This window comes from Oryx dammah, unplaced genomic scaffold, assembly GCF_014754425.2.
Source record: "Oryx dammah isolate SB20612 unplaced genomic scaffold, SCBI_Odam_1.1 HiC_scaffold_26, whole genome shotgun sequence".
Taxonomy (NCBI): domain Eukaryota; kingdom Metazoa; phylum Chordata; class Mammalia; order Artiodactyla; family Bovidae; genus Oryx; species Oryx dammah.
Genome location: NW_024070210.1, coordinates 82005650 through 82026555, shown reverse-complemented (window position 1 = coordinate 82026555; position 20906 = coordinate 82005650). Strand labels below are relative to the sequence as shown.

Sequence of the window (20906 nt, the reverse complement as noted above, 5' to 3'; positions counted from 1 at the left end):
TGCTGCACACAGGCTTTCTCTAGTTGCAGCAAGCGGGGGCTACTCTCTATGCTGTGTGTAGGCTTCTTACTGAGGTGGCTTCTCTTACTGCAGAGCATGGCCCTGGGCACTCCACGTGCCCAGGCTCACTAGTTGTGGCACACAGGCTTAGTTGCTCCACGACATGTAGGATCTTCCTGGACCAGGGATGGAACCTATGTCCCCTGCATTGGCAGGTGGCTTCTCAACCAAAGGACGGCAAGGGAAGTCCTAATAGTTAAAAGATTTGAACTTTTGTTTTATCTGTGTCAACACAGTTTTGAAAAGTTTTTTCTCATATTATTTGATAAGTCTACTTATGGACATAAAGTTGTTTAGTGTATTCTGTAACTTTTTAATATTTATAGGATATACGATATAGTCTTTATCATTGGAATTCTGGCTATTTATATCCCTGTTTTTATGTGTCTGTCTCTTTCCCACTAATTTCTTGAGGCTTTTATAAATGTTATTGGTCATTTCAAAGAATTACTTACTTTTCAAAGTTTATGATTTTTGTTGATCCCTTCCCATAATACATTTTTCATTTTTATTTATTCTCTTTATTATTTCCTTTTGTTTAGGTTTCTGATCATTTTCAAATGTGTTAAATCACTGCTCTTCAATCCTAAAATGTTCTGACAGCTATAAAATTTTCCTCTGATTAAATCATTAGTCAAATTTCTTCAGAGACTGAAGTACATCTTTAGACACAAGTTTTAATATTTAACATATTAGGTTCAATATGTTCTCTAATTTTTTCATCTGAGCTATTTAGAAATTCATTTCTTAACTTTTAATCATAAAGTATTTTCTAGTTATCTTTTTGTTGTTGGTTTCTGATATAACTTTACTATGGTTTTGAGATCTGTGTGATTTCAATACTGTGAAATTTCCAAGGCACTTTCAGCAGTCTTCTCTATCATCATAGTTCAAAGGCATCAATTCTTTGGTGTTTTGCCTTCTTTACGGTCCAGCTCTCAAAACCGTACATGACCACTGGGAAGACCACAATGTTGACTATACAGACCTTTGTCAGCAGAGTAATGCCTCTGCTTTTCAACGCACTGCTTAGGTTTGTCATCGTTTTCCTGCCAAGAAGCAATTATCTTCCGATTTCATGGCTGCAGTCACCATCCACAGTGATTTCAGAGTCCAAGAAGAGGAAATCTGTCACTACTTCCACCTTTTCCCTTCTATCTGTCATACAGTAATAGGGCCAGATGCCATGATTTTAGTTTTTTATGAATATTTAGTCTTAAGCTGGCTTTTTCACTCTCCTCCTTCACCCTCATCAAGAGGCTCTTTGGTTCCTCTTCACTTTCTGCCATTAGAGTGGTATCATCTGCATATCTGAGGTTGTTGATGTTTCTCCTGCCTGTCTTGATTCCAGCTTGTAACTCATCTAGCATTTGCATTCTTAGGGCTTCTCAAACATGTGTATGTTGGATTTTTTTGTTTTTTGTTTTAATTTTGGAAAATTATCAGCCATTGTTTCTTCAAATATAGCTTCATTCCTATTCTCTCACTTTCACATACGTTTTCCAGAATTCCTGTTACACATATGTTAGACCTTTTCACTATGTCCCATATGCCTCTTACAATATTTGTATTTTCTGCCTTTATTCATCAAGCTGGTATTTTTCTGACCTATCTTCCAAACCACTAATTTTCTCTTAAGTTATATCTAATTGTGAAAAATTAATATTATGTTCTTAATTTCACCTACTTTTTAGTCCTAGATTTTCCTAAATTTAGGTTTTTAAAAGTTTGCTGTTCTTTAATAAAATTATCACTTTAAAAAATTTCTTGAAGCCACTGTTAAAGTTCATGTTTGATAAGATCATTATCTGAATCCCCTATGGTAGTCTACTGTCTCACTTCTCTTGGTTTTTTCTCATGTTGGTTTCCTTCCTTGTATATCTTAAACAAACATCTCAGTTAAAAACCTGAATGCTTGCACATGAAAAAGTGCAGAGATAACTTTAGTAATGAGATGATCTCTTTCTCCATCAGAGACTGAATTTGTTCTTAGCAGGTGGCTAAGAACACTGGAAATTCTACACTGTTTTAACCCAATCAGGAACTGAAATTATTTTAAACTGAGCTTTAGCCCCTGTAATGCCTGCCTGCTCTATTTCTGCTTTGGTGATTGGCTTAGTCGCTGAGTCATGTCTGACTCTTGTGACCCCACAGACTGTAGCCTGACAGGCTCCTCTGTCCATGGGATTTCCCAGACAAGAATACTGGAGTGGGCTGCCATTTCCTTCTCCAAGGGATCTTCCTGACCCAGGGATTGAGCCTGGGTCTCCTGCATTACCAGCAGTCTCCTGTATGGCAGGCAGATTCTTTACTGACTGAGCCACTGGAAAAGTCCTATTTCTGCATTACCTTTACTATAAGATATAACCCTTTGAGGTCTTCAAGCCTCTGGGAGTTGCCAAGGAGCTCCTCTTTTGTTCTTTAATCTGGACAAAATTCTTTTTGGAAGCCTTCTACCAGAAGAGAAATGCCTCTAGCAGCAAAGCATTCCCTGAATACTGAGTTCATCCCCCTAGATTTCACGCTTGCATATCCGAGCCCTGTAAAGCTTCACCTATTTGAAGGTACTCCAATGGTTTCAATTATGTTTTGTTCAGTTGTTTTATTTTTTAGATGTTCTGCAAGGCAAGTTTGGTCAAAATTTCCTAGTCTGACATCCCCAGAAGAGGAACAGACAAAAGAACAACTCACTAGATTATGAACTCAATAATAAGATTCCTCAACTCCAAACTGCTTATCTTCAATGCCTAACAGTGCCTGAAATATAACTGACTCTCTTCAATACATCTTCCACAGTTCCAATTCAAATGTTTGCTAAACATACTCTGAACAACTATCTGATTGAGACTATTTCATCAACCTTATCTCCTTTCCTGCCCACATCCTTATATCCTGTATTTTTGCTACACTGAATCATTTCCAGTTCATCAAAAGTGCTGTGCTATTTTATGCCTCACAGTTTTAAAGGTATTGTTATCTTTGTTTAAAATATCTTTTCCCCATTGACAGGGGTGAGCTCAACTTTCTATTCAAAACTCTATTTCAGAATCACTCTGTTCCTAGGAAATCTCTGCAGACTTCCAACAAATTCTAATAAACTTCATCCTTTCTATCACTACTTTACCTTATATTTGATTTTAGTACCTATCATCCTGCATGGCAATTATTACATATCTCTCCCATCTTAAGTGCACATGTATTAATTTTGGGCAAGATTTAGAAGTGAACTTCAGTAATTAAAATTCTCAAAATGTTTCCTCCCAAAGCGTCGTTGGTATATTTTTATTTCTATCACTTAATGGTAAGCACTACCTGTTAGGTGATATTATAAAAAATAATACTATCTTTTAACAGTGGTGTTTAAACAGTTGTGCTTAAAGCCAAGACAGAGCAAGCCCCAATGACAGGACACTTGTGATTTTCTGTTCATTTCTTTTCTTCATTATTTCCTTCCAGTTGAATGTGAACCCAGCTTCTATTTATGTCTTCATACACAAACTTAACTTCTGGGCCATAAACTCAACTTGTTACTGAATTCAAATCTGGCTTAGAAAAAGAATCCACATTTCTTTCAACTCTGCAGTTACCCTAAGAATTCTCATGTAAACTAATGGCTTACTCTTTCTATCTTAATTCAATCAATTTGATCATCTCATAAAAAATATGTAGTTACTCAATTTGGTCTCTCTATACTGTCCTATTTCTTTGTATTCACATTCTAAGCTGACTTAAGATTATATTAATAAGCTTCTCTATCCCATCCTTGAACTAAGAGATCACAGGAATCAAACAAGCATACTTAATATGACACACTGTGACCAAGGCCACAAAAGCAATTAAAATCAAAAACATCAACAAAAATTAAAACAAATCCATAGACCTTTTCATTCAAAGGTTCCATCAAATAAGCACATATTACTGATTCTACTTAAGGCCTTTTAATTAAAACAGAAAACCCTGTGTGATAAGGCCCAAAAAACTATGCTCTCATCTGTCATTTGCTTACACCAATATGAAGACAATAACATCTTTATTGAAATCAACACTTAAAATACTTATCATGACTATGACTCAAAAAATTTATGTGGTGTATATGAAGGTACAGGTGGGGGTTCGGGGAGTAGGAAAGGGGCACGTGAACACACCTTCACATCCTCACACACGTGTGTGCTCAGTTGCTCAGTTGTGTCCAACTCTTTGTGAACCCATGGACTGTAACCCGCCAGGCTCCTCTGTCCTTGGGATTTTCAAGGCAGGAATACTAGAGTGGGTTGCCATTTCCTCCTCCAGGGGATCTTCCCAACCCAGGGATTGAACCCACGTCTCCTGCATCGGCAGGCGGATTCTTTACCACCAAGCCACCTGGGAAGCCCATTCAGGTACTCACTTGCTCCAATTTAAAGATATGCTGATTAAAGTAGTGTTGTAAACGTTCATTAGCAAAATTAATACAGAACTGTTCAAAGCTATTATTTTCATAATCTTCAAACCCAAAAATATCAAGAACACCAATGGACAAAGTCTGTGAAAAACAAGAAATAAATTATGGTTAAAAAATGATGCTTAAATTTATTTCATGAACTTATATTTCACAATATAAGTAACAAAATGTTCAAAGTTCTTCAATAGCAATAGATGAAAACTTGAGGGGACCCAGTGGTCAACCAAAATATACTACAAATAAAAAGCATTTGGTTCTCTTTATCTTCATCATTTTATCTTAATTATAAAAATACATCCAAAGTTTTAACACATGTAATTCATAGATTACTTCACAGAAATGTACAAAGCAGAGTTAAAGACTTGTTACCTCAATACCACAAATCTCTAAATCCCCAGAGACAAGGGAAGGGGGTGGGGGGGAAGGCTATTGGAAAGTCAGAAGGTTAGTAAAGTTAAAGCTAGGTTATCCTGGGTATGCATGGTTCTGCCAAAGGATCATGCAAATTTTCCTAGTTTGACTTCTCTATCCCAATAAAATTCTGCTTTAAGGTAAGCTAACAAGCATATTTCTTGTCTTACACAGGCTAGAAATGAAACTGGATATCAAACATTAAAAATTTTATCAAAAGAAGTCACACAAGATTTATGACATTAACTTAAAAAAAAAGATTTATGACATTAAACAGTTCTAAAAAGATTATAGCAAACCACTTCACCATCCTCAATTTCTGCTCCCTAAAGTCAAAAACACTCAAATCTTCTTAGTTGCTTGGTACAAAAGAGTATAATATTTATTCTTCTATTTCTTGATATTTCACTTCCAGAAACAATCTTCTAACTTCTTGCTAAGGATGATGAATATTCAGCTCTAACACCCCAAACCATTATTCTTCCCACACCCCACCTCATGCTTAAAATAGAGTTGTATGACAGTTGTGATTAAATGAAACAATTTTTCTCCACTGGTGCTAAGAGATACTGGGCAAACTGATGTAATGAGCGATAAATAGCAAGAGACTTTTAAAAGTCTCCATTAAGAATTTTGTTTGATTACTTCTGCTGACTAATTCTAAGCCCTTACAAAAAGCAGTGAAAATAATGATCTTCAAAAAGAAATCAGTTTGGTAAATTAGATTAAAATTGAAATCAATTTCCTACTAGTGGACTTAAGGCATGACATGGTCATATAAGAGCAATTGTATTAATAAATTTAAGATAGTAGGATTAAGTAATAAAGATGACATTGCTATTTGGCCTGAAAAGGTAGACTATTTCATAAAAGTTGTTGGGAAATAAAAATGGATTTGAAAAGATTAAAGGTAAATATCTAAAATCTACCATGTTTATAAATTCCAACGGGGAAAAAAACGTGAACATAATTGTGAACACAAACATGAACATAAAAAATTAAATGCTAAAAGTATTAGAATAAACATTCATATTTTATAAACTTAGCCTAGACGAGCCCTTCCTATATAAGAAAAATCAACAAATAAAACCTAGGGCAATAAAGTAAAATAATGACAGATTTAACTGGGGACAAAACTTTAAAATATATAGGCTTAAAAACATAATACAAACAAATCTTAAAAGTTAAGAGAAAATATTTGCACTATATATCAGAAACTTTGTCTCTGCAATATCCAAAATGACTTGTAATAAAATGACAAGATAAAAATAGCAAAAATATATAAAGAAATAATAAAGAAAAGAAATAAAATAGAGAAAACATGAGAAGATACTCAACTTTCATCTAACACTGAAACGATTCGTAATAAAATAGTCCCCCTTATCAGATTAGCAAGATGAAAATACTGATAATATTCAACTGAGTAAAGTTACAGGGAAACAGGCACTTTCACTCATCACTAACGAGGTGTAGTCTTTTTTTGAAAAGCCACTTAGCAGTAGCAAAACTTTTAAATATTTATTTATCCTTAAGTCCAACAATTTGAGGATTTTATCCTAGAGAAATATGCACAAAGAATATCTGTTACATAATCATTTATAACAAAAAATGTATTTGAATGGGTTAATTTATGCTATATATGCATATTATATCATGTTATATACTAAAAATAATGAGGTCCAGATATATATCAAGACATAGCTAGGTTAAAAAAATACAAATTAGAAACAATGCAGGCAGCATGATTCTATTTTTACATTTAAAAGCAACTCTGTACGGGTACATCTACAGTAACATAAGGATATAGAGTAAAAGCTTTGACACACAGAAAGAATGGTTTCCCTGAATAGGGTCACAGAAACAGTAGTAAGGAGAGAAATAGCAGGAAATACTATAAGGTGATACTTATTGCTATATATAATTCTGTGTTTTTAAATGTCATGCATTAACCATTTTATTAAAACAGTTTTTCAGGAAAAATATATTAGAGTCCAACATATATCTACCTTGGTATTTTGCTCCAAATCTTTACTATTCATAAGTGCATGATTAATCCGAAAAACGATCCAGTCAAACAGGGCACTATATAAAGACTTAGCCATAGAGTTCCTCACTGTCACAGCCTAGAGGGAAAAAAAAAAGTTAGGAATCCAAGTGAAATTGGCAACAAGCTGGGGGGAAAAAAAGCTTATTATCTTGAAATAGAAATTAGTTTTTATCTCAATATAAATAATTTATAATTGAAGTTTTCTATATATACTCATTAATTTAATCAAACTCAGGAAATCCAGGCTAAAACTGCCATGAAAGATTAAAAAAGCAAAATGTAGGTCACTCAATTCAAAATAGTTTTACTAAAAATTGGGGTATATATTTCATCTAGTAAAGAAAGTAGAATAGGAAGTTTATTAACAAATGAACTTTGCCAGCTAAAGTGAGGAAGAATATTCTAGGCATAGGAATAAACCTGTTAGCAAACAGCATCAGTTATCTGTGGAATCTTAGTCAGACACTTGAAACAATAGTAATATCACCACAATTACATTCCTAGTTGTCTTCAGCCTGTCATCCAGAGTAACATCTAGAATTTCTTCCTCCCCAGACACTAACAATTCTTTCATTATGGAGTTATTGTGATTTGTTTTTTTCCCTCACCTCCAGCTTTCCCCAGTTTATGGAAACTCTGTATATATACTCAGTTTTTGTGAAAACCTAAAACTGATCTAAAAAATGAAGAATATTACTTAAAGAAAAGTCAACTTTTAGAAGGCACTACAATCTAAAAAGAAGGTTGGGGAAGCACATGTCTTAGACAACTGAATACTATCACTTAAAAAAACAAATCCTAATAATTCATGTATTTATTATTTAGGGACTTATTTTGAAGTTTATATATTAGAGTAGGTACAGAGCATTGATTAGGAGCTAGACTATATTCCAATTTCAGTTTCTTACTTATTCTAACAATTTGAGATTTGTCAACTTGCTGAACTCTTAGGCTACAATCTTTTCTTACAACTGTAAAATGGAGACAATACTACAACTGACTACATATAAATGATGAATCAATTTCTGAATTTAAGTGAAAAAAAAAAAGCTTCAAGTTGCTAGAACACACTATTACCTACACAGAAAAAGAGAAAAGAGGTATCAAATTCTCTATCCAACAATTAAAACTTGAAAATAATTGGAAAATGTTTAGAAGTTCTGAGAGAAAAAATAATGTGGACCTAAAACTCTATTCTTAGGCAAGTGATCAACAATGTATCTTTAAAATATCAAGAAAATCAACAGCAGAATATATAGAGAGAATAATCATTCTATGCTTCTGAGGGGTGGTGGTGGGGAATATGGGATTAAGAAAATCTGATTAAATTCAGCAAAAGCAAAATATTTTAAAACACAGAATAAGAAAACATGCTAGTTGCCATAATCAATATAAATGAGCTGAATTTTTCATTAAAGGACAACTCTTCATACCAAATTTAAAGATTCAGAGAAAATTCAAATATATGAATATGGCTTTTTGCACCATAATTCCCAATATTACACTTTTAGCCTCTTTTCTCTAAAATGCAGTCTTGTCACAGTTTGACCTCAATCAGCTCTGCTGCTGCTGCTGCTGCTAAGTCACTTCAGTCATGTCCAACTCTGTGCGACCCCATAGATGGCAGCCCATCAGGCTCCCCCATCCCTGGGATTCTCTAGGCAAGAACACTGGAGTGGGTTGCCATTTCCTTCTCCAATGCATGAAAGTGAAAAGTGAAAGTGAAGTCATTCAGTCGTGTCTGACTCTTAGCTAAAATACCAATTAATTATTTTCCCACTCAAACAAGATCTTGCTTAGTGTTTCCTGTCTCACTGAATGTTACCAATATTCTTATAGTTGTTGTTGTTGTTGAGTCACTTCAGTCATGTCTGACTCTGTGCGACCCCATAGACGGCAGCCCACCAGGCTCCCCCGTCCCTGGGATTCTCCAGGCAAGAACACTGGACTGGGTTGCCATTTCCTTCTCCAATGCATGAAAGTGAAAAGTGAAAGTGAAGTCACTCAGTCATGTTCGACTCTTTGCGACCCCATGGACTGCAGCCTACCAGGCTCCTCCGTCCCTGGGATTCAGGACTCATGCCTGAGTCTCCTTCTTCCTCCCTGATTCCCACCAAGAACTCATTGCCAAATCTTGTTGACTTAATCTTCTAAATTTTTTTCTTTTTAAATACACCCATTTCTCCCTATCAGAATGTCACCTTTCTAGACACAGAAGCAAGCATCTTTCTCCTCAGGAGTAGTAACTACTACAGCCTCCAAACTCATCTTTGCACATTCACTCTTGCCCTCTGTGTTAGAATCCTAAGATGGTTCCCAAGACTCCCATCACTGGGTATACATGCTCTCTAAATCCCCTCCCTCTCTAAATCCCCTCACAATTAGTGACAGCAGGACTGTAAAGATGATGGATTGCACTCCTATAACTATCTTATGTTATAGGACAAAGGTGAAGGGATTTTAAATATATAATTATGGCCCCAAATCAGCTGAAATTTTTAGTTAACCCAAGAGATACTGTCCCAGGTAGAGGTGGCTTACTAGGGAGTAAGCGCATGCTGGACCTGAAGAAGCAAACTGCCATGCTGTGTACAGGACCACATGATAGGAAATGCCAAGTACACTCCAGCTGCTGAGAATCGCCCCTGACAGCAAACAAGAAATTATGGACCTCAGTCCCACAAGGAAGTGAATCCTGCCAACAAACTGTGAACGTGAAAGAGGATGTTGAGTCTCAGATTAAAAAACAGCCATCAAGAATATCTTGACCTTCAGCCTGGTGAAACCCTGAGCAGAGAACCCAGCTAACCCAGGCCCAGATCCACGGAAACTTTCTGATAATAACTTTGGGTTGTATTAAGTCACTAAAGCTTGTTACACAGCTACAGGAAACTAACACACTCTCCAACTGATTGTTCACATTGCTGTCAGACTGTCCTTAAAAAAAAAAAAAAAATTCTAAGGCAACTTTTTTGCTTAAAACACTTCTTTCTATTGCTCTTCAGATAAAATACTAAAATCCTTAAGGACTGCTCTTCATTTTACCCATAATGCCCAGCACAATTCTAGGCACAAAAAGCTTTTTCAAATATTTACTAAATAAATAAATAAATACACCAAACAAACGTGCTCAGTCCCTCAGTCACGTCTGACTCTTTACAGCCCCAAGGGATGTAGCCCACAGGCTCCTCTGCCCGTGGATTTTTCCAGGCAAGAATACTAGACTGGGGTGCCATTTCCTACTTCAGTGGATCTTCCAGACCAAACAAACATAAACCAAAATAAAACAGGAGCAACAAAAATAATCTCAGAAAGCTGAATTTAAAGTTACAATATGCAAATAAACATAACAAATATTTAATAATCAAAAAAGTCAAGAAAGAATATATAAAAGCATTGAACCTTTATGTAAAAGAAGAGCAAAACTCTTGAATGGTTTGACTTTTTCTGTGGTCTACAAAGGCACTCTCAAAGTTGGCAACTATAAAATATGACATAAGATAGCTGAATAATGAAGAAATGTGGACTTACAGGTACAATCAGGAGAGACCCAAAATAACAGGATAAATGGATCAACGTCTGCCTAGAAAGCATTCTCTACACTTAAATTACTATTTTCCCACCTCCATGTCTTCTAGTCTTATATTCTTACCCTATCTTTATAATCATCACTATGATTTCTCATCATTTTTGTAAAATTTCACCATAAAGTAGTAGACCTTTCAATAATTTTCCTACTCCTATATACTTCCAGTATTCTTGGGCTTCCCTTGTGGCTCAGCTGGTAAAGAATCCACCTGCAACGTGGGAGACCTGCTTCGATCCCTGGGAAGAGAAGATCCCCTGGAGAAGGGAAAGGCTACCCACTTCAGTATTCTGGCCTGGAGAATCCCACGGACTGCATAGTCCATGGGGTCACAAAGAGTCAGACACGACTGAGCGACTTTGACTTCACTTCACTTTCATAGACTTGAGTGGTAAAACAGTAATATTGGCTCCCTGTAGCAATAAAACTTTAGTGGAAGCCTTACTATACAGATGATATTTAAAGCCATGGGACTGAGTGAGACAACTGAGATAAAACGTATACAGAAGGAAAGACAAAGACTGTCCTACAGAACCCCATCCTTTATGAACAGAGTCAGGAAGAAGAAAAAAACAAACAAAAAGAACTGCAAAGGAGTGGCCAACAATGAAAAAGTAACCCAAGAGTATGATGTGCCAGAAGATATGATGTGCTCAAGAAGGAAAAATCATTTGTGTCAAATATTGCTACCTACCCATATAAATCAAATGAAAATTTAAAATGGTGATGAAATTAAGATCATTAGAGAAAAATGTAAGCATACTGTTTAAAGTCACATTCAACTTTAAAAGCTTCCAAGTTGATAGAAAACTCATAATCAAGTTTCAAGAGCCCAGAAAATATTTCAATCATCCCTACTGTCATTTTCATTCTATTAAGAGCAAGAATATAAACCTAAACTTCAAAAAGCATTTAAAGTTCCCTGATTTCAAAGAAAATCTATTCATACCTCTGCCAGTTTGTATGGTAAAATAAGCTTTTCTCCCACTGTCACAGTCTTCCTTGTAACTAGTGCTTCGAATAGCATCTCTTCTTTAACCTATGAAGCAGAAAAGTAAATTCAATATAAGATTTATAACAATGGTTGAATTATTTATTGAAATATCACACAGAGAAAAAAATAATGAGAAAAGCAAATATGCAATAAAGAAAAAACAAAAAGAGAATACACTAGGCAATTTAATTATTGGCCGAAGTGGAATTTAAGTGTCCCACTCACCCTTCTTCACCACAAAAAAGACACAAAGGGTAAATAAGACAGTTTGGTCTTTTTAAAGTTTTCTTTCTGATCATAACAGAGAAACATGCTTCATTGTGCAGAGTATGAAAAATACACAATAGCACAAAAAATATATTAAGACAGTCAGTTATAATCCCACAACCTGGATACAAGGACTAAAAAATAACAATACTTTTTTTTCTTAACTGAATTTATCTGGCTGCACCAAGTTTAAGTTGTGGCATATGGGGTCTGCGCTCCCTGACTAGTAATCGAACCCAGGTCTCCTGCTTTGGGAGCATGGAGTCTCAGCCACTGGACCACCAGGGACATCCCAACAATACTTCTTGAATTCCAGGAACATTACAATGGATAGTTATTGATGTTTCAGATGTTTATTTTCACTTACAGATGTTAAACTTTAAAATAAAGTTGATGCTTCCTTTATTCTTATTCTCTCTATAGAAGCCAAAATAATCATGAATTTCTCATGTATCACTTCAGTTCATGTTTTTATACTTATAAGACAACAGTGAGTCATTACCCTGCCACCAGCAAACTCATGACAGGTCAATCACGTTTTAAAATAAGATTACACCATAAAGAAAATAAACCTTCTTTTGGAGCATCCATTGCTGAATCTTCAAATTCCAAACAACAGAAACATATTGAAGCAAATTAACTTCACAAGATGAATAGCCCAAGTTTAAATGTAAAAACCTCAACCTTTCAGATATATTTAAAATATTTCAAGAATCAAATTATCGATAATGCAGATTACATAAAATGACAAAACTGAGAAAAAACACATATGAGAAAAAAAAACACTGTAATATTCTGAGGAGTATTTCTTCATGCAAGCAATTATTATTAAAACTGAACATCGGAAAACGAATGACCTATGCAACAGATGTAAGAAATGTTTTTAAAGGAACAAACAAATGTAAACTGGCAACAACATGGGCAAAGATGACTTCCATACCCTTATATAAATTGGTATAATCACTATAGACAGTAATATGTCAGTAACAATAAAGCTCAGTATGTGTATATACCATACCCAAGATTTTTCTCCTTGAATTATATCCTAGAATAATTCTCACACATGTTAACAAGGATATATGTACAAGGCCTATCACAGTACTATCTATAAATGGAAAATCACAAATAAACTCACTCCCCACTAAAAAAGAAAAATTATGTTTTATTCATATAAGAGAACCTTATACAACAGCTCAAAGAAGAATCTAGAATATATAAGCCAACACTGAAAAAACTTAAAAACAAAATATGAAGTCAAAAAGTCAAGTTTTAGAATGATACATATAGTATAACACATATAAAGTGTGAAAACATTCAGAACAAAACTATATATTCTTCATGGACACATCTATCTATTTTGAAAATATAAAAATAAGAATGGGAATGATAAAAACTAAATTCAACTAGTGGAGGTGATGGAATTTCGGCTGGGCTATTTCAAGTCCTAAAAGATGATGCTGTGAAAGTGCTGCACTCAATATGCCAGCAAATTTGGAAAACTCAGCAGTGGCCACAGGACTGGAAAAGGTCAGTTTTCATTCCAATCCCAAAGAAAGGCAATGCCAAAGAATGTTCAAACTATCATGTAGTTGTGCTCATTTCACATGCTAGCAAAGTAATGCTCAAAATCCTTCAAGCTAGGTTTCAACAGTATGTGAACAGAGAAATTCCAGCTGTACAAGCTGGATTTAGAAAACACAGAGGAACCAGAGAGCAAATTGCCAACATCCACTGGATCATAGAAAAAGCAAGAAATTACAGAAAAAACATCTGCTTCATTGACTACACTAAAGCCTTTGACTATGCTGATCACAACAAACTGGAAAATTAAGACCTTAAAGAGATGGAAATACCAGACCACCTGACCTGCCTCTTGAGAAACCTGTATGCAGGTCAAGAAGAAACAGTTAGAACTGGACATAGAACAATGGACTGGCTCAAAATTAGGAAAGGAGTACATCAAGGCTGTATATGGTCGCCCTGCTTATTTAACTTATATGGACAGTACATCATGCGAAATGCCAAGCTGGATGAAGCACAAACTAGAATCAAGATTGCCAGGAGAAATATCGATAACCTCAGATATGCAGATGACAGTACCCTAAGGGCAGAAAGTGAAGAGGAACTAAAGAGCCTCTTGATGAAAGTAAAACAGGAGAGTAAAAAAGCTGGCTTAAAACTTAACATTCAAAAAACTAAGATCATGACATCTGGTCCGACCACTTCATGGTAAATAGATAGGGAAAAAATTCAAACAGTGGCAGATTTTATTTTCTTGGGCTTTGAAATCACTACAACAGTGACTGCAGTCATGAAATTACAAGATGCTTGCTCCTTGGGAGAAAAGTTTTGATGAACTTAGATAGCATATTAAAAATCAGGGACATCACTTTGCCGACAAACGTCCATATAGCCAAAGCTATGGTTTTTCCATTAGTCATGTATGGACATGAGAGTTGGACTATAGAGAAGGCCAAGCACCAAAGATTAATGCTTTCAAACCATGGTGCTGGAGAAGATGCTTGAGAATCCCTTGAACAGCAAGGAGATCAAATCAGTCAATCCTAAAAGAAATCAACCCTGAATATTCAGAAGAATTGATGCTTTTGAACTGTGGTGTTGGAGAAAACTCTTTTTTTTTTTTTTTTTTTTTTTAATTTTTTTTTTTTTGGAGAAAACTCTTAAGAGTCGCTTGGACTGCAAGGAGATCCAACCAGTCCATCCTAAAGGAGATCAGTCCTGGGTGTTCACTGGAAGGACTGATATTGAAGCTGAAACTCCAGTCCTTTGGCCACCTGATGCGAAGAGCTGACTCATTTGAAAAGACCCTGATGCTGGAAAAGATTGAGGGCAGGAGAAGGGGACGACAGAGGATGAGATGGTTGGATGGCATTGTTGACACAATGGACATAGGTTTGGGTGAACTTCGGGAGTTGGTGATGGACAGGGAGGCCTGGCATGCTGCGGTTCATGGGGTCACAAATAGTCGGGCATGACTGAGCAACTGAACTGAACTAATTCATTGGAAGGACTGATGCTGAAGCTGAAACTCTAATACTTTAGCCACCTATGAGAAGAGCTGACTCACTGGAAAAGACCCTGATGCTGGGAAACATTGAGGGCAGGAGGAGAAGGGAGCTACAGAGGATGAGATGGTTGGATAGCATCACCAACTCAATGCACATGAGTTTAAGCAAACTCAGGGAGATAGAGAAGGATAGGGAGGCCTGGCGTGCTGCAGTACATGGGGTGGCAGAATTAGACACGACTGAGCAACTGAACAACAACAACAAATTCAAGGCGGAAGGTACAAACTTCCAGATATAATATAAAGGTCACATGTCATGGGAATGGAATGCACAACATGGTAACAACAGTTAATAAAAATTGTACTCCATATTTGAAAGTTGCTAAAAGAGGTCTTAGAAATCCTAATCACAAGAAAATAAACTTTTGTAACTATGTATCCTGAAAGATGTTGTATGTCAATTATAACTCAATGAAAAACAAGAAATTGTAGGGAAATCATTAAAAAAAAAGAAAATCTGAACACTGACTATATAGCTGAGACTGAAAACCAAATTATTTATTTTTAGGTATTTTAATAACATTAAAAAAATTTTTTTTGGAGTATAGATGATTTGTAGTGTTGTGTCAGTTTCAAGTGTGTGGAAAGGTGAATCCATTGTAAATATATGTGCATGCCTGCTCAGTTATTTCTGACACTTTGCAACTCCATGGACTTCAGCCCATCCGGTTCCTCTGTCCATGGAATTTTTCAGGCAAGAATACTGGAGTGGGTTGCCATTTCTGACTCCAAGGGATCTTCCCAACCAGGTGATCAAAACCACGTCTTCTGCACTGGTAGACAGATTCTTTACCACTGTTCCACATGGGAAGCCATATTTATATATATATATCCACCTTTTTTTTTAAGAGTCTTTTCCCATATAGGCCATCACAGAGTATTGAGTAGGGTTCCTGTGCTATACAGTAATTTCCTAATTATTATGAATATTTTTATAAACATAGCCCTTATCTTTTAGATAACTGGGATTTTATTTCAGAATTTGTTTTAAAAGAATTGGAAAGGAACAGAGGTGAAGATACAGATGAAAAGAGATGGGCCACATTAATAAGTGATGAAGCTTAACAACTTGGGGATCTCTCCACTTTTGACCGCATTTAAAATTTCAATTAATAAAAACTTGGAAAAAAACTAAATTCATAGTAGTATTTATACTTCTGCTGGGCAAAGTACACAGCGGACTTCAATTACATGTAATATTTTATTACTTGGATAATATTTTGAGTCTACAGGAATTTATTATACCTTTTTCATATATATTATATTCTAAAATTTTTCATAATTTAACAGGAAAAATATGTTAAAATATAAATCAATACATAATAAGTATATAAGAAATGAAAGACAAATTATGTATCAAAAGAAAACATGAATAGAAAGAACATTAAGAAACATGAATAGAAAGCTAACATCATAGAGAAAAATAATTTAAACATTAACAAAGTATTCACAATGAATACAAAAGTAGTGAGCTTTCAACATTTAATCAACAATTATTTCCCAGAAAAACACAAATCAACAAAATTAACTCAAACCAGATTTAAAAATCCTGAACACAAAACTAATTGGAGGAACATTAATACCATTGGTCATAGGATTGATATTATTCATATCTTTAACAAACATAGTATTCTTTCTGATGATTCTTCTATTAAATGCAGAAAAAAGATTTTAAAGAATGAAAAACTACCTAATTCATTTTAAGGAGCTGATTTAATGCTGGCACTAAAACTTGACAATGATCATACACAAGTCTACACACATAACATAATCACATAAAATACACTAATCTTATTTGGATTTAATAAGCAACCTAAGAAAATATTACTGAATTAATATTTTAATCAGCTACCTTTATAATTTTCCAAATAATCTTTAAATTTTATTGGACTTCCCTGGTGGCAGTGGTTAAGAATCCACCTGTCAATGCAAGGGACATGGGTTCGATCTCTAGTCTGGGAAGACCCCACATGCTACGAAGCAGCTAAGCCCATGTGCTACAACTACTGAGCCTGTGCTCTAGAGCCTGAGAGCCTCAACTACTCTCCACAAGAGAATCCATCGCAATGAGAAGCCAGTACACCACAATGAAGAGAGAAGCCCCCTCTTGCCACAACTAGAGAAAGCCCAAATGCAGCAATGAAGACCCAGTGCAGCCCCCCCAAAAAAATTAGTAAATAAAATAAATAAATAAACTTCATGGGGGAATTCCTTGGCAGTCCAGTGGTCTGGACCCAGTGGTTTTACTGCCAAGGGCCAAGGTTCAATCCCTACTTGGGAAGCTAAAATCCCACAAGCCTTAGGGCCAAAAAAACATTTTTAATAAAAAATAATGATAAATAAAAATATGGTCTAACTATAGGCAGGACACTCTGATAGGTGTTGTCAGATCTTCTCTAGCTCCTTAACTTGGAAGATATCTTCTTTCTACTTATTATTAAAACTTCACTCCTCAAACCACTCCAAACTAGAAAGAGGAACCACTCCAAACAAGAAGGAATTTGAGAAGCTTGAATTCAAAAGGTGGGATTTGCTATCAAATCACACTTAGTTGTTAGTCTAACTTTAACACTGGTAAGCCCAATTTTCAGAATTGGATTCCCGGCACCCTACTCCTTGTTTTACAAACACCTGAGTTCCTTTTTAAATTTCCTAAATTGTTCTTATTAGTCTCTCACCAAAAAAGAAATATTTCACTTGGACTAGAAGCCTTGGTACTTGCTGAATGCCTAAACTTCTAAGAAAGATCACTAGCCACAATGCTCTGTATTACCACAATATGAAATGAATGACTAAAACATCACCTAGAAGTCCTGTCTGAAAGATCTGTTTTCTGACCCTCATGACCTTCAAAATTACAGCTTTCAGATACCACACTCCACATTCTGGAACTCCTTTCTAATGAGTGAGTCTAGTTCCAATTCAAAGTACTCCCTCTTCTACCAGGCTAACTCATTCCATTAAAGTTAATAAACAAACAGCAAGGTATGTACAAAATAATAAAACACTGTAAGGTTAGATAAATAAGCACCTTCACAGATCTCAAAGAACACTGCCACTGCCTTATAATGGACACAAACTGGTAAACAATTAACTATGTAACAAAGCCAATACTGAATTATGCTAAGGAGAACCACGTTGTTCTATGCTGATGGAATCAGTTTAAACCATTTAATACAGTTAAAACCAATGAAGCAGTACATGAACCAAGATTTGAAAAATAAGTGATATTTTAACAAGAAAAAAAAAAGGTTACTGATAATTGTAAAAAAAAAAAAAAAAAACCACTGGAAATAATTAACATGTTCTTCAATAGGTAGGCTTCCCTAATAGCTCAGTTGGTAAAGAATCCGCCTGCAATGCAGGAGACCCTGGTTCGATTCCTGGATGGGGAAGATCTGCTGGAGAAGGGACAGGCTACCCACTCCAGTATTCTTGGGCTTCCCTTGTGGCTCAGCTGGTAAAGAATCTGCCTGCAATGCAGGAGACCTGGGTTTGATCCCCGGATTGGGAAGATCCCTGGAGAAGGGAAAGGCTACCCACTCCAGTATTCTGGCCTGGAGAATTTCATGGACTGTAAAGTCTATGGGGTCACAAAGAGTCGGACACAAAGAGTCGGACACGACTGAGCGACTTTCACTTTCACTTTCAGTAGGTGAATGGAGAAACTGTGATACATGCACGTTATGGAATAATATTCATCAATAAAGAGAAATGAGCTATCAAGCCAGGAAAATACACTGGATGAATCTTAAATGTATACTGCTAAGTGAAACAAGTAAGTCTGAAAACATGATATATTAATAGTATATGAATCTAATTATGTTACATTCTGAAAAAAGCAAACCTACAAAGCTAGTAAAAACATCAGTAGTTTGTAGGGAGGGGTTGAACAGGTGACATACAGGGAAGTTTCAGGGCTGTGAAACTATTTTGTAAGATAATGCAGTGGAGGATACACAACATTATGCATTTGGCACAATCCATGCATATACACATACATAATCCATGGATCTTGAGGTACAGACATTTTTAGCTGGAGGAATCTCAGGAAAGAATGCAGGCCATGACATGGAAACTATATGACAAATATATGGAACAACCTCAGTGAAGAGGAAAGGAGGAAAACGTACTGACCTAAATAATCTTGGAAAGGAACGGCTACCCAATCCAGTATTCTTTCCTGGAGACTCCCATGGACAGAAGAGCCTAGCAAGCTATAGTCCATGAGGTTGCAAAGAGTCGGACACCTCTAAGCAACTAACACACACACACAGTTGACTTACAATGTTTCAGGTATACAGCAAAGTGATTCAGTTTTATTTATATATATTAATACATATCCTTTTTCAAATTCCTTTCCATTATAGGTTATTATAAAATACTGAATACAGTTCCCTGTGCTATGCAGTAGGTCCTTATTGTTTATCTATTTTACATATGGTAGTATGTATCAGGTAATCCCAAATTCCTAATTCATCCCTCCCTCCCATTTTCCTTTTAGGTAACCATAAATTTGTTTTCTACGTCTATGAGTGTATTTCTATTTTGTAACTAAATTCATTTGTATCATATGAGAGTCCCTTTGATAGCAAGGAGATCAAACCAGTCGATCTTAAGGGAAATCAAACAAGTCAATCTTAAGGGAAATCAACCCTGAATACTCGTTGGAAGGACTGATGTTGAAGTTGAAATTCCAGTACTTTGGTCATCTGATGCAAACAGCTGACTCATTGGAAAAGTCCCTGATGCTGCGAAAGATTGAGAGCAGGAGAAGAGGGTGTCAGAAGATGAGATGATGGCTGGATGGCATCACTGACGCAAAAGACGTGAACTGGGCAAACTTCGGGAGATGGTGAGGGACAGAGAGGCCTGGCGTGCTGTAGGCCAAGAGGTCACAAAGAGTTGGACATGACTGGACAACTGAACAACAGCAACATCATATTTTTAGATTTCACATATCAGTGATACCATATACTATCCCTCCATCAGTTGCATCGTTTGGAAATATGTTCTCCTACACCATAGGTTGTCTTTCCATTTGTTTATAGTTTCCCTTGTTGTGCAGATCATGTTAATCTTTATATAGACAGTCACATAAAAATATCTGGAGATATGTGAATATACTCAAGGTGAGTTTACACATACATATTTCCTGTTCTATCAGAGGAGAGTGCCCATTAAAAACTACACCCCTTTTAAGATAAGCTGATAAGATAAGTTAGCTGAGAAAACATGAGGAATCATCAGTCCAGGAAGAAAGAGTAAGGTAATGAGGACCTTGATGTGGGAAGAAACGCCACAGGACATGAAGACTTTTGACTCCTATTTAACCATGAAGAAAGAAAAAACAGTACTCTTTTCTCCACCCATCTGGACACCCCATCTTCAAACAAAATAATCTGACCAACATCCTACTATGTAGGAGAAACTTTACAAAGACCTAGAACATGATATAGTATAGAGTGGAATATTCATCCTATTCAGCAAATTTAGGAGTTACAGATATCTGGGATAAAGGGAAGCAGGGGAGAAAACCCAAATCTGGCACACATAATAGAAATAATTCCAATTTCTGGACTAACACTATTAATTAAAAGTATTAACCCATTAATACCTACAAAATAGTTACACAAAATAAAAACTGAAAAGTTACCAGTATTTGAAATGAAAACTGAGAATATAATCACTTACTTCTAATAACTCTGAGACAACAGGCAGAACTTCAGGATTACAGATATCTATGGAGTCATCCCGGTATGTCTTCTTTTTATAACAGATATTACCCAAATGTAGTATTGCTGAGAGAAGAGAGAAAATCCTGTGAAAATAAAACCATAAATTACAGCTTGCTTATGTGACTTCTCTTAGGCATATTTCATTCCAAAATTCTAATGAAGCAAATTAACCAGTACAGAGTACTTAGTCTTCAGATAAATAAGAAATATGAGGATAATAATCATAACTACAAGAACTAAAATTTATTGAGTGTTTACCATGTCAGGCACTGTG

The 20906-nt window shown here is 35.7% G+C and overlaps 1 protein-coding gene across 6 annotated transcripts in view; it reads right to left on the bottom strand.

Annotated features, from left to right (window-relative positions):
* LOC120853514 (unconventional myosin-IXa) overlaps window positions 1–20906 on the bottom strand; it is a 181066-nt gene that overhangs the window by 137201 nt on the left and 22959 nt on the right. For all 6 annotated transcript variants that reach the window (XM_040227410.1, XM_040227412.1, XM_040227411.1 and 3 more), the window contains 4 exons: window positions 20589–20715; window positions 11495–11584; window positions 6919–7035; window positions 4448–4582 (listed from right to left, as the gene is read on the bottom strand). In XM_040227410.1, the coding sequence (XP_040083344.1) occupies window positions 4448–4582; window positions 6919–7035; window positions 11495–11584; window positions 20589–20715 (469 nt within the window). The remainder of the gene's footprint in view (window positions 1–4447; window positions 4583–6918; window positions 7036–11494; window positions 11585–20588; window positions 20716–20906) is intronic.